General features: G+C 41.1%; 1 protein-coding gene across 1 annotated transcript in view; it reads left to right on the top strand.

Moving 5' to 3' along the window:
* Nucleotides 1-13,682, top strand: part of ADCY5 (adenylate cyclase 5) — a 222,809-nt gene that overhangs the window by 188,840 nt on the left and 20,287 nt on the right. The window contains exons 9-12 of the mRNA XM_080399736.1: nt 1,406-1,428; nt 6,034-6,178; nt 7,853-7,950; nt 10,672-10,759. Coding sequence (XP_080255862.1) covers nt 1,406-1,428; nt 6,034-6,178; nt 7,853-7,950; nt 10,672-10,759 — 354 coding nt within the window. The remainder of the gene's footprint in view (nt 1-1,405; nt 1,429-6,033; nt 6,179-7,852; nt 7,951-10,671; nt 10,760-13,682) is intronic.

Genomic DNA, 13,682 nt, shown 5'->3' with positions numbered 1-13,682 from the left:
TTCCCACTGGATCTGCTGGTGGTTGTTACATGGGACTGAGAGACTTCCTTTATCTGAATTTCTGATGGGTTAAGCTGGAGTTGCAGTTTCTATTTAGAAGTGTGGTTTGAGTCTGAAATGGAGTGTGTAAAAATGGAAATCGCGTTCTCAGTGAATCACAGTCCTGGCTCTTGACCTGAGTGATGAAACCCACTTTTTTCCTCTTGCAAAGCTGCTGCTTTTCAGGGAGGTTGTGTTGGCTTTATTGCCTCTTGCTGTATCACAGCATTGCGAACTAGTTGCAAGGGCAAAATCTGTTCTCACTATGTCATCAGCATTCTTGTTTCTGATGGTGTTGGACAAGGCAGCCTGTGGGAAGACTTTTCCGCAAAGATTTTTATGTTTTTTACAGTCAGATCGGATCTCAGTTTGCTGCCCCCAGCCTGGTAGTGGCTGCAGTTCCAGCAGCTGGAATATCCTCACATGCTCTGAGCAGTTTTGGCCTGAGTCTCTGGGAGGAAAACAAAAGGAGTTCTTCCTATCTCCCAGCTACATTTGTTTTGTTTTGGAACACAGGGTACAAACTCTGTGCCTGAGTATTTGACCCTACTTGTCAAATATACAACTTTTCTTGACTTCAGTTAAATTTAAGCCTCGATGTCAGAGGGCAGATTTTGTCTCAGCCCATGCAAAATGGCCATTTTGATGCAATTTGGTCTATTAGGTATGTTAAAGCTAAACATATAAAATTATGTCTCTGTAGGTATTTTTCTCTGAGGCCTCCTAGCCGCTTAAACTCTGGATGGCCTTAAACACACACACTTACTCAGTTCAGGTGGCCCCAGAGGAACTGTGAACATTTTGGCTATTAAAAATATTATAAATAATTCCTGAAATCTTATTCAAGAAAACATGTTTTGTGTGTGCACACAGGAAGGGGAGAATGAAGGAGACCCCTTGAGGTTCCTCCTGAAGAGATGAAAACCAAAATGCATCCAGCTCCCTTAGCTGAGCCCCAGCATAAAGAGGTGCAGCTTTGTTGAATACAATAGTTGACTTATGTTATTGTTCTGAGTTTTGTTTCAAGAAAAATACAGCCTCAGTTATAATATCAGCATAATTGCCATTGTGTCCTTTAATGATGACTGCAAAAAAGAAGACACCTGATATAAAGCATGCCAGCAGGCAGCTGAAGCATTTCCCTTATCTTCACTTCCACAAATTATACCTGAAGGCATGTGTTTTTCTAAAACGTCTCTCTCTGCCTGGTGACACAAAATACTGCTGCGGGTGGGTAAGGCCATCCATCCACACCTAACAAATGAGTGCCCTGGAAAACTACTCTGTGAAATGCTGTTCTCAGGATACTTTGTGTTCTTGAGGTCAGCCTGTTTACTAACTCTCGTGTCCTTTTCCTTTCTTTCAGGGTTTTGAGGACCCCAAGGACAAGTAAGCAAATTTACTTCTGTCATACACTTTTATGTTTGCACATTTGGGATTTTTTTCTCATAATAAAAAAAAGACAAAAATTAATGCCCAGCAGCCAAGAATAATGCCTGGACTCCCCAGAGGTTTCTCCTGGAGGGACAGCCAGTTGAGGGCATGGGATTGACTGATGTGCATTCAGAGCTGCCACTGCCCTAAAAACATTTATTTGTTTGTGTGGTTCTGAATTGCTTTTGTGATTAAAATGCTTTTGCTTCTCTTCCCCTTGCCCCCAGTATTCTTCTCTATTTGCTACTTTGAAAATATCCCAAGAACAAAATCTTCCTGTAGAGTATGTCTAACTGTTGAACATCTGTGATAAGAAAAAATTACTTACGTATTGAAAAATATATATATAGTTTTGGGGTTTATTTGTATATATTTTGTGTTACTCATTATTGCATACTACTTATTTCTTCATATAAAAATGAACTCAGAAATGACAGCTTATTTGAAAAAGTAAATTCAAACTTTCATACTCTGAAAGACAGCCACATTAAAGCAGCATTTTCATTTTTTTTCATATAGAACTTAAATTGTTTAAAATAACAATTTAACAAGAGTGGTATTTTGAAAAATTGCTTTTGGAGGGAAAAAAACAACTGTGTTACCTTTTTAACTTCTACAGCTGGGCATAACAAAAGCATTTCCTGTATCAAAGGTGCTTGGAGTAATTTCAGATTCAGTCCTACCGAATGGCATTAACTGTAAGCTTGCTCAGAGCAAGATAGGTGACAGTAGGGGAGACTGATGCCTGAAATACTTTGCTGTTGCTCCTTATCATGTTTCTCAGGCTGCCAGTCAGGACTGAGCATACCTCTGTGAGCTGGGACAGCTAAGTGCTTCTGTGGGCCCATCTGGCTTTGGGAAAATGCACATTATGGTGGTTGAGCATTGAGAGCAACACCCTGAAAGTCAAGGGAAGTGATAAGCTTGAACATGGCAATATTAAGAATCATTGTCTCCTTCCTTCACCCTTCATTGCAAACCTGATTTTTGTAACATCTAGCTCTGTGCACCGTGTTAAGTTTTGCTGGTGCTACAAGGTGTCTAGGGGGAGTCACCAGGGTTTCTTCTTGCATCTGTGGCTGCTGGGAACTCAGTTGATGTTAGATGTACTTTGCACAGAAAAGAACTTATTGATTACAACAAAATAATTCTTAGGAATACCAAAATTTTAATTATCCCTCATGAAATAGCATCTTTTCTCATAGTTTGTGCGAGAAAAGATAAATTCAGCTGCATCAGTGTTAGTCCACAGCAGAGTCACCCAGCTGGTGAGGAATGGCATCCCCACTGTTGCTCCAAGCACCATAATGTCTCTCTTCCATCCTATAGTTTGAAAAAGCTTACCTGAGCTGTTATGGCCGATAGCTAAGAGCTGTGTATTTACAGCACTGATTCAGTGTGATGCCATCCTATTGTACAGATTGCAGGATTTTTGCATTTCTGTTCAGCACTAAAAGAAACTACTGCTTGCCTCAGATTCTGTTGGTCTAGAAATCTGTTTAACTCAAGAACAAAGATTTGGCAAAAAAAAAAAAAAAAGATCTCTAGCACAAAATGTTCATGGTGATACTGGTTAAAATTAGATACCTAAACCATGTCAAGCACTTCACCCAGTGCCTTCATGTGCGGAAACACTGAACATCAATACTTTTCTCTTACAGTGAAGGAAGATGTAGGCACCACAGATCTCTGGAAACAGGACCTGACATTTACGTGCCTAAATGCAGATTTAGTTACTGAATCATGGCATGAACCATTTAAAATTATGGCATACATGTAGTTTTGGCAGTGGTCACACTCTTAATTTGCAGAAAATAATTAAATCAGCAGAACATTTTTGGATTACTCTGAAGCCAACATCTCTGGGTTAATTGCTAGCTTTCACATTTGCAAGCAGAGTGCAAAAGTAGCTCCAAGCTCTGTTTGTGCTGTTCCTGTCCCTTACAACGGTTTTCTGTTGGCTGCACTTGGAGAAATCTCAGCAGTGCTTTTGAAAGATGTTTCTGGAAGTTTTGTGGTGGCCTGAAATCCTTCGTTTTTTCCCCCCAAACCACACTACCAATATATCAATAACTATTTCCACGTAAGAATTTCATTAGTGTATGGCAGCACCTCAGCTCTGGCTTACAGGCACTGCCTCCAGGGCACTCCTTAGCATGGGGAAATTTTGTATTTCAGTTTAAAATTAAATTTATGCAAATATACCCTAACTTGCTGTACAGTAATTTAGTTTGGATACAACTGGCTGTGAAAGTCACCTGAGCAGCTAGGTATATGCAAGGTGACTAAGCTTCCCTGCAGTCTACATGAAGGTGGCTGCCTCACTGTGAATATCCCAGCAAGGCAATTTAAAACCTGCAAATTTCTACACAATCTGCAACTACAGAAGTTATTGTAGTATTAGAGATACCCTCAGCAGTATAATGACCTATTACAAAACTGGAGGCACCCAAGGCCACAGGCCAAGCAGGCAGTTTCTTCTCTTTGTGTCTTTCAGTATGACACTTTTAGACTGGAACTTGAAATTTAACTGAGGTTCACCAAGATGCTGAGCTGACACTTTAGCTTTGGTTCTAGGGGAAAACATATTGCATCTCTTGTACGTGGTATGAAATGACTAAATGTGAATGACCCAAATGTGTAAATAACTTGCAAGATCTTGGAAGACATTTTGTAAATATGAAGTCTAATGATTTCCTTGCTCATTTTTAAGAGTCCAGAAGATATTGTGAGGACTGAATGAAAATAAGCAGCATCGTCTTGAATGCTCAAGCAGATGTGCTTCCTCTAAGGAAGCAACTAGAAGTAAATTGAATGTTCTGTCCTTCTAGAGACAAAACCACTTTTAATTTCAAAATGGAATATATGAAGTTCAAGGAATAAAATAACTCTAGAGCCCCAAAATAAAAAAAAAAAAACCAGTTTTCCCCAACCCCACTGAAATACTAAGATTGGCTAAAATAGAAATGAAACCTTGAGACAAACTAGGTTTGCAGTTGCCATATGGTCAACTAAATAAATGCCACTGGTGTGTCATCATGACCCAGCTGAGGTGTAGACACATTCAGCTCTTTGGTTGGGGCAAAGGGAGGTGGAATGGAAACAAATAGATGGACCTGATTTATTTTTCTCTTGGCAAGAGGTACACAGTAGTGTTGGGGTACAAAGGGCTGCTTAAACTCTGGTCTGGTTTTGCAGAAAGCGTTGGAAGAGCTGTTCTTTTGGAAAGGAACCTTTAACTTGTAGAAGAGAGTCACGTTCTGGTTTGTAAGCTGCTCTGAGCGATCTCTGCTTCCAGCACAGTCATACCTGTAGGGGTCTGCTGGCTGCAACACTGTGCATTATGCACTCTTATGCAGTACAAATAAAACCAAGAAAATAAAGCAGTGCAGCTGTCAGACCCTCGGGACTTTCTCTCCAGAGTGCCTAAGGTGAAGGTTACACAACATGAGCCGTAAGTTGCTGTGCCATCATGGGGTTTGCACATAGAAATAGTCATCAACTGGAATATGCCGCAGTGCAAGCTGGGGGTGTATTCCAGTGGATAACTATTGGCATATCCTGTGGGTAACCTTGGCAATCATGCAAGCAGAGCAGAAAAACAACACTTCAGGATTAGCTTTTAATTTCTGCTTGTAACTAGTTTTAAGGCAAGCCATTAAAGTGACAGCATCAAGTCATTAAAATCCTGATACATTTTAAAAATAACTAGAGAATTTTGGGAGGTGCTTCACATTTCCTGATCCTCAGTGCAAGATGTTTCAGAGCAATTAAGTTCTCAGTGTTATTTTCTTAACAGTTTTTGAAAATAAGCCTCATTTTTCTGAAGCTGTAGCTGAGCATCAGAAACACACTGATACTAAAGACTATAAGAAATATAGAAATCCTGCTCCATGTATTTAGAAAGTGGAATCTAATCTGTATATTTTTCTTTTGCTACCTTTTTCTTTTGCAGCCTTTCCTTGAGTTCAGTAAATAGCTTGTAAGCAGAAAATTTTGTCTGGTTTATGCTTTATACTCATAAACAACTTCCATGAAGGGGAGGCAGTGGGGAGTCAGGCCACATTTTTTTCCCCCCGTGTAAACAATTTTTTCTCAAAAATGGAGAATTGTTCAAGTTCAGAAATTTTCACAGAAGTATTTACAGAAATTATTATTGGAAGCAAGAAATAGGACTGGTTACATAAATCATTTTGCCAGTTCAGGCACTAACGGCTATGACAGCACAGCAGTGCAGGGAGCAGTAAGTCAGAGGACTAGTGGAAGGAGACTGCTGACAGATTTTAGAGAATGAAGGATGGTAAAGAGACTGCAAGGCAAGAAAACGGATGTAGTATAGAAAAAGGGCAAGTAAATCAAATCCCGTCACTAGTCGACTCAGGACTGGCAATGAGCTCTAGAGCTGATATAATTTTCTTCTCATAACCCTTTTTCCAACTTGAAGTTGTCATAAGCAAAATGACATTAACCTCCAGCTCATTGTACAGTGAAACGATAATATATGGTGAAGAGAAGGAAATTATCTTGTCCTCTTATGCTCCCTTTTCATGACATCCTCAGGAATACACAGGAAAGCATGAACCCAGAAGATGAAGTGGATGAGTTTCTGGGCCGTGCCATCGATGCCAGAAGTATTGATCGCTTACGCTCTGAGCACGTGCGCAAGTTCCTCTTAACATTCAGGGAGCCTGACTTGGAGAAAAAGGTAATGTTCTCTAAAAGTCATTGCAACTTGTCTGTCAGGCTTCTTAGGAGTTTTAATCTTTCTGCATAAGATCAAGCTTTTATACCTGCAGGTAAAGCTAGGTTTTAGGTGTTGGAGATGGGGTTGTGGTCTTAAAAAATCCATGCTTCTTCATGGGAACCTTAATATACTAATATATATATAATATTAATATAATATACTAATATATAATTATGTCCCTGGAAAGTCACAGTCATCGGAAGGGAGCACTGAGCAGGAAAACCAAGCCATTTCTGTCAGACACATGTGAATATGTAATGATGAGCTGTAAAGGGAATCCAGAATAAGCCAGATTTGCTTCTCTGACTTTGAGGCATCCAAACTGAGATTGCAGTCACCCCTTATCTCCCTCAAATCACTGGAGAAACCTGTTTTAGCCTGCCTGAGCTCTGAACCACCTCTGGTGGGGCTTTTCCCTGCCCTTTGTCAGCCCAAGGAGCTCCACGTGCTAATAGAGGTCATTGGGATGCAATTCATACTCCAGCCATTTTTGGGAGCCCATTTTAAGCAACAAGTAGAGTTCTTCATCTCACAAATGTGACAAAGAGGAGTAAGACACTTAGGGCTCCTGAATAGCTGATTGCTTCCTAATTTTGTTTCAGATATTGTTGGGAGGCAAAGGTCATTTCAATTTCTCTGTCTGTATAACAGAGACAACAAGGACTCTAGATGGCTGCAAAGTTAAATTCAGTTAAGTCCAAAGGTACTTGGATGCTGTTATTAAGGGTACTACATAAACTGCTGGGTTTAGTTGCCCAAAGAAAGTCAAAGTCATCATTTTTCTTTTTTTGCCCAAGCACAGATCCTTGGGATACTTTTGTGGTCTTCAAGTTAAACTCATTATTCAATGGAAAAAGCTTCAGTAATAAGTTTGCACTAAATATTTTATAATTTTATTTAGAAACACTCTTTCAATGACAGAAATTACAACCTATTGCAAAAGCAGACCTTTGCAGGATTTACAGCTGTTCAATGAATCAGTGTTGGACTGCATAAAAGCTCAAGCATGTAATTTCCCCCCACTCCTTCCCTTCAATTTAATAGCTGAAAACTGCTAGGGAAATTAGCAGTTCACCTGTTCTGAGCACCTTTTATTTTGTTCAAACATTGTGACCGCCTGTACTGACAACCATGCTTCAAGCTAAATAAAGCGTCTTTGGGAAACGGATGCAGCTGCCATGTGACCAATATGTTGACAAGTAGTTGGATGAAGTGACTGTGTGAAAACCATAGCATCCTCACACTACCATTAGAACGAGCCAAGCCGTCTGCACAAAATACAAGGTTTTCTCATTAACAACATTTGTCCCTGTTGGAGGAAACTTCCATTGGAGGAAGTTTAGGTCTGACGACAGTGACCTATAATCCTGGTCCCAGTTAATCCATTTCTGTTCCTGTCATGCAAGGGGCACGTGGCGAATCCTCTCTTCGCCCAGCTGTGTGGGTTTGTTCCCTGGCCTTTGGGTCTCTTCAAGTGCTTACAGCTTGCCCAGGGAGAAGGGGAGTTTGTAATGTTAGTCATTTCCTACCAGTGCTGCTTTCCAAGGACCTAAACAGAAGCCAAGTAAGTTTTTGTGGAGAGAAGGCAGCCAGCCAAACTTCCCACTAACATAACCCTGTTTGCATTTTTTGCAGTACTCCAAGCAGGTGGATGACAGGTTTGGAGCCTACGTGGCTTGTGCCTCCCTAGTCTTCCTCTTCATCTGCTTTGTTCAAATCATAATCGTGCCACAGTGAGTACCTTTTCATCCCTTTGCTCCCATCTGCTCCCCTCCTCTATTCTGGCCTACTTTTCTTTGGTTTTTTTTCTTGAGAATTCAGAGCATCAAGGGGAAGAGAAAAATCCTTAAATAATTCATGCTCAAGTGATGTGTGGTACTTATTGTTTTCACTCATTTCTAGCACAGATTAAAACCTCCTCACTGGCACATGAGGATTTCTGTTTTCCCAGTATGATTTCTCTCACCATTACCTTCATTTTAGGAAGGTCAGTTCAGCACATTTATAAGTCTGTGGAAAACAAATATCACTAAGTAGGAAGGATTGCCTACTAAGGTTGCATACACGTTCATAACGCAAGACTAGGCTGTCCTGTTATCTGAATGCAGTGGGGCAGGGAGGCGAAAAACCCATCACAGCCTCGTTGCTCAGAGCACTGAGGTCTCAGGGTCTGCTTAACAGATGAGGCATAACCTCTCGTACAGTTATTCTTCTGGACTCAGAGCAGCAGTGTAAGACAAAAGGTAGATAGAGAATTGAGCCACACATGCCCAAGCTTTGAGTAGCTCACTCCAGGTTTAAGTGTTGCAGTCTTTTCTTTCCCCAGGTAAGAATGGCATAAACTCCTCAGGGCTGTGGGGCACAGTGCTCTTGGACCACTGCAGTGAAATGCTTTGTCTGAAAGGCACAGTGTAACCCACTAGATCTTTTCCAGCAGGGAGCTCTGCAGACATGGTATTTCTTCACAAAGAGTTCATAAAAAATCCCTTAAAATTAAAGCACGTTGGTATTTCCTGTGCTCTGGTTTAGTAGCAATAATACATCATTCACTGAGCTCTGCTGTGTTGGAAACAAATATGGAGTTAGTCATTTTTAATCTGAAGAACAAGATCACACAAGCTCTGAAAATACTCCAAATTCATCTTCATTACAAGACAAAAAAAGAGAGCTTTTAAAGCTCATTAAAACACGATTTGAACTCGTTTAAAGAGAACTCCAATACTATTTTATGCCATTACAACTGCTTTCTACTTCTGTTCACACCACGGATCTTTTCAGAGTAGAGATGGGTTTGTAGTGTTTAGATCAGATATTGGGAAGGTCATGGAAACAATGCATAGTCTGATCTTTGAGGTCATTTGCTCTCCCAGGCAAGAAGACATTCACTTCTGCTCACAAAAGGATTGAATCGGCAAAATAACATCAGTACAAATGCACTATGTAGACAGATCCGCTTTGCGAAACTGGAATTGAAACTGAAAGAGGCTCAAAATTGAAACTAGATCAATCGCAGCAATTAATGCATAGTTAATTAAATAAAAAAATATTCTTTGGGAGTAATTGATTTAGCAAAGGCTTACGCTTTGGATCTCTGGATATTACTGCTATGACTTCGCACCTGCAAAGGCCCTTTACCAGCCTTTGTGTTGCTCATCAAAGTCCCTAAGCAGCTACTAAGCTGTCTCCCTAAAACCCAGTTTAACATTTAAATGACAACTTGACAATTTCTGATCTGTGGCAGCCATATGGCTGACTCAGTATTACGCAGGAGCCAATCCCCTATGGCAGTGTGGTGTAAATGTCACGCTGCTCAGTCTCCCTCCACACTGCCCATAAGGGTGGTGGTTGGTTTTTTGGTACATTCTGAAGTGCCCTTTAGGCAGCCTAGCCTGTCTGAATGGTGATCTGGTTCAAGAGTGAATAAAATTCCATGTTTTAACTGCAGGTAAAATATACTTTCCTTCACCTTTTGGTTTGTTTTCTCTTATATTTCAATTGCATGGTTTGGGTTGTTATTGAAGGTAAGAGTTAAGCAGCAACTGAAACCACAGGATGTGTCACCATCAGAGCTTCATGAAACTCACCATGATATTTGAATTTGAAACTAGAGACAAAATGGCATTGATAATTCATAATGATAAAGAGGAATAGCTTTAATGAATTTCACGAAGGTTCAAACAGTGAATTTGCAAGTACGATTATCTTAGTAGTCATGAGAGAACACAGCGACCAGTTGGCTTTGGTGTGGTTTGCCTCGATGTCATGTCGCAAGAATACTTCCTTTAAATTATGAACAAGGCTTAGTCCTGTGAGGGGCCTTATGCTGTCACACTGAGACCAATCACGATAAATTGTTGTTGAGTATCTTGGTGATCAAAACAGATGAAATTGCATACTACAAAGTTGGCCCTGAGGTTCTGTTTGCATTTCAAAGTTGGGAGGAACAGGAATTTAGCCAAGCTAAGGCTGTTTTCCCTGAATATCCTCATGCCATGGTTGCTCCCGTGGTGCAACACAGATATTCCCTGTGCACAGCAAGGACGGGCAGCTATTCCCATTGAGATTATTCCTACCCAGCCACACTGCAGTGCTCAGCACTCTTTCCTTCCCAGGGATCTCCTGCTCGCAGCCAGCCGGGTGCCGACCTGCCGTAGCAAGTTGTTCTATGAGCTCCTGTAGCGCATTAAATATTTTTCAGTTCCTCTGCTGTCACCCCAGCAGGAAGGTGATTGCCATAAAAGATGTGGTATTCTCTGCTCTGCAGCCTGTGTGAGTAATTTGAAATAGGATAGAGTATCTGTTCGTAATCAAGGCACCTACTATCTCCCACTGCTCTCCTAATTAGAAAGCCTGTACAGTGTGTCATCGCTTGTACAAATGTCATGTTCTGGAGAGTAGAGCTGTAGCTATTCTATATGGTGTGCATTTAAGAAAAAAATTCTCCTTGATTTCAGCTCTACATTTATGCTGGGTTTTTACCTGACCTGTTTCCTGATCCTGACCACAGTGGTGTTTGTTTCTGCCATTTACTCCTGTGTGAAGGTGAGTACTGTGTTTTCTTTGTAGAGTTCTTTGCCTAAGATAACTGGATCAGCGATCTGTTTCTTCAGCTAACAGAGCATGTTTTGTCAGCCACCCTTTCTACACTGTGTGATAAGGGTTACAGAAAAAGCCTTTGATAAGACAGAATGAACTGCAAACAGATGTTAGGGATGGCATCTCTTTAGATCAGTCAGAAGTAACCATTCTGTGGATCTGCATGTCTATGAAGTCCCCTGCAGGCACTCTGATATTGATATAAGAACACATTTTCCAATGTGAAATGAAACACTGACCATTCGTTTCCTCCCTGTAAACTTCCTGCAGAGTCGCCTGTGTACTGGCCCCTGCTGCATATGCATGTTTGGGTAGGCAGATAACCAGAAGCAGAATATCATGAAGGAAAAATGTCCTGGGGGAAGCAAAAGCCATATAGAAGGTTATCAGCCTTTCTCAGATGAGTGTACAGAGATTCCAACATTCAGTGGACTCTTTCTTGTAACTGGTTTTGATCAGCAAAGAAATACATTGTGTGAAATCCAAAAACAGATTAATTGTTTGTGGCAGTCTAAATTGGTAAGTTGGCAGTAAGCACTTTGGGAAGGGTAATGTGCTTATTTTTTTCGCTCAAAGGTATTCCTATTACAATGTTGATTGTATCTGCAGTTTTGGAAATCCTTCCAGTCTAGCAGTGTCAGAACGTGGAAGATGTTCAGATTCAGGCTCCTTAGCCCAAGCTCAGCTTTGTTCCTCAGAGCCTGGAATAAAATAGCCCAGTAGCAATATGTTTCCTGCAGAAGAAACTGTGGAGTAATGGATTATGTCAGGCAGATGATTTGCCTCACTTTAATTATCTTCTCTGTGCCATTTTCAGCAGTTGAATGTGGGTGATCTTGACAGACTTGCACCTTTCATGTCTTTTTGATTTTTGAAAGATTTGTAGAATTAAGCTTTGCCTTCTCATTTAATAAGAGCTACAAAATGTTCCCAGTGAAAGAAGCTTGAGGTTATATTTGAACTTAACAACTCACTCACGGGGCTTCCCTTGGGCTTATGACAATTTTAAAGGGAGCCTAGTTCATAAGCACAGCATCCAATTGGTCCTGCTTGTTTACCAGTAATGAGAATTACAAGTCAGAAATAACAGTGCTAATAGGAAGACTTATGTCCCTTGAGCTGGGAGATGGTACCCAAAGATTCCTGGTTATACTTGCTGTGTCTGTTGCACATGAGGATGCTGCTGAGTGCCATTAGTTTGTAAACTGGTATCAGCAGTTTGTGCAGTTAGCAGTAAATAATAACCAGTGTGGCTTTTGGTCACAGCCACAGAGGACTTGGAAACTGGGTGCAGAGCTGTGCTGGAGCCTGCTTACACTGCAGTGCCACTGGCAGCAACATCCCAGCGCACTGCCAGCCGCACCACGCCAGCTCTGTTGGTGCTCTGCAGATACTGGGGCAAGAGCTGTGGCAGACCCAGACCTCTGATGCATTCAAGCTGGCTGACTTGCAAAAAGATGAATTTCAGAGTGCACAACTGTTAGTCATCCACTGGGGTTTACAGGCTTAGGTTGCTTCCACATACTGACAGCAGCTCTCATTTCTTCTGTCATCATTCAAAGCTATTGGTTTTGGTTTGGGCTTTTTGGTTTAATAGTTCTACTGATCTTAATTAACAATTAATATAAAAGGCACACAGGATTTTTCAGTCCCTGTGACCGTAGGCAGATATTTAGTCTCGTTTTCTTTGCCTTGAGCTTCCAAATTCCTGCAGGAGAGGTCTGTTTGTTGGTGCCTGCAACTTTTTAGGCTGTTTTTTTCTCAGTGCACAGGCCCTGGGAACACGAGACATCAGAGGGAATTCAGACTAATATCAGAATTTATAGGACTTTATGAAGCTCCTGGTATTTCCAAAAGTGAATTTTCAGCATGTTGGCTCTGACCCACAAGCTGCTTACGTATGACATTCAGTGCGGCCAGTGTCTTCTGTGCACAGATTGCAAATATTGAAAATATCAGGCCTTATAGCTCCAGTGCCTTTTTAATTACCCTAATTTTAGGGCTCCAAATTAGCCTCTAGTGACAACATCTGATTGTGAAATGGCTTGTTTAGGGGACAGCTACTTCTAGCTTGTCAGCTACCCATCTGATGGCAGCAGCTTCTGGTACCTGCAGCCTGCCTCTATCATGAAAGATTTTAGTGTTTCAAGTCAAGAGGTTTTTAAACAGTGGGTTTACCCAGCCCTTGGTTATGCAGTGTTACTGACCTGCTGTACTCCACATTGCTCCAGGAAACATTTTTACACATGTGCATAAGGAAGGCACTTTCACAAATCCTTCAGGTGAAATTTTGATGTGAGGATGTCAGCATTGTTTGCTCTGTTTCACACTTGAATGTGGGATAGGAGAGCATGTCTTTTACAGACTAATGTAATTCCACACAAAGCTGGAAAGCAGGTGTCCACCCCAGGATAGCAGTATAAGCATAACTTTGGCCTGTTTGCTGTGTTGTTACATGATAAGTGACTCCTTTTTCTTCCTCTTTCCAGCTTTCATGTGAGATTTTCCTTCCCTGTTTTTGCCTTTCCATCCTTGGCTTTGACAATGGCCAGCAGGCTCTTTCTGGACAGCTTGATCATGTTTTATTTTCTTTTGCTGTCATTATTATCTTCCACTATAAAATTCTCCATGGACTAGAAGTTGATCCTGGAACAGCCAACGCAGTCAGCTTGGCTTTCCAAGTTTCTTCAGCTGTAATAAACAAGAGAGCTCCAGTTCTTCACTTTGATGCTCCATGAAGTCTTGGCCACTGTGAGATGGTGTTCCTTCCCAATAGAGTCTAAGGTCATGGGAACCAGGATCCCTTTGCAAATATTCCACCGACAGACATCTGCTTTGCTACTAACTTATCAAGTTTGTGTTGCTTCTT

The sequence above is a fragment of the Falco punctatus genome (assembly GCF_963210335.1).
Source record: "Falco punctatus genome assembly, chromosome: 8".
NCBI classification, from domain to species: domain Eukaryota; kingdom Metazoa; phylum Chordata; class Aves; order Falconiformes; family Falconidae; genus Falco; species Falco punctatus.
The sequence above is the reverse complement of the archived record's forward strand: the minus strand, read 5'-3'. Positions and strand labels throughout refer to the sequence as shown.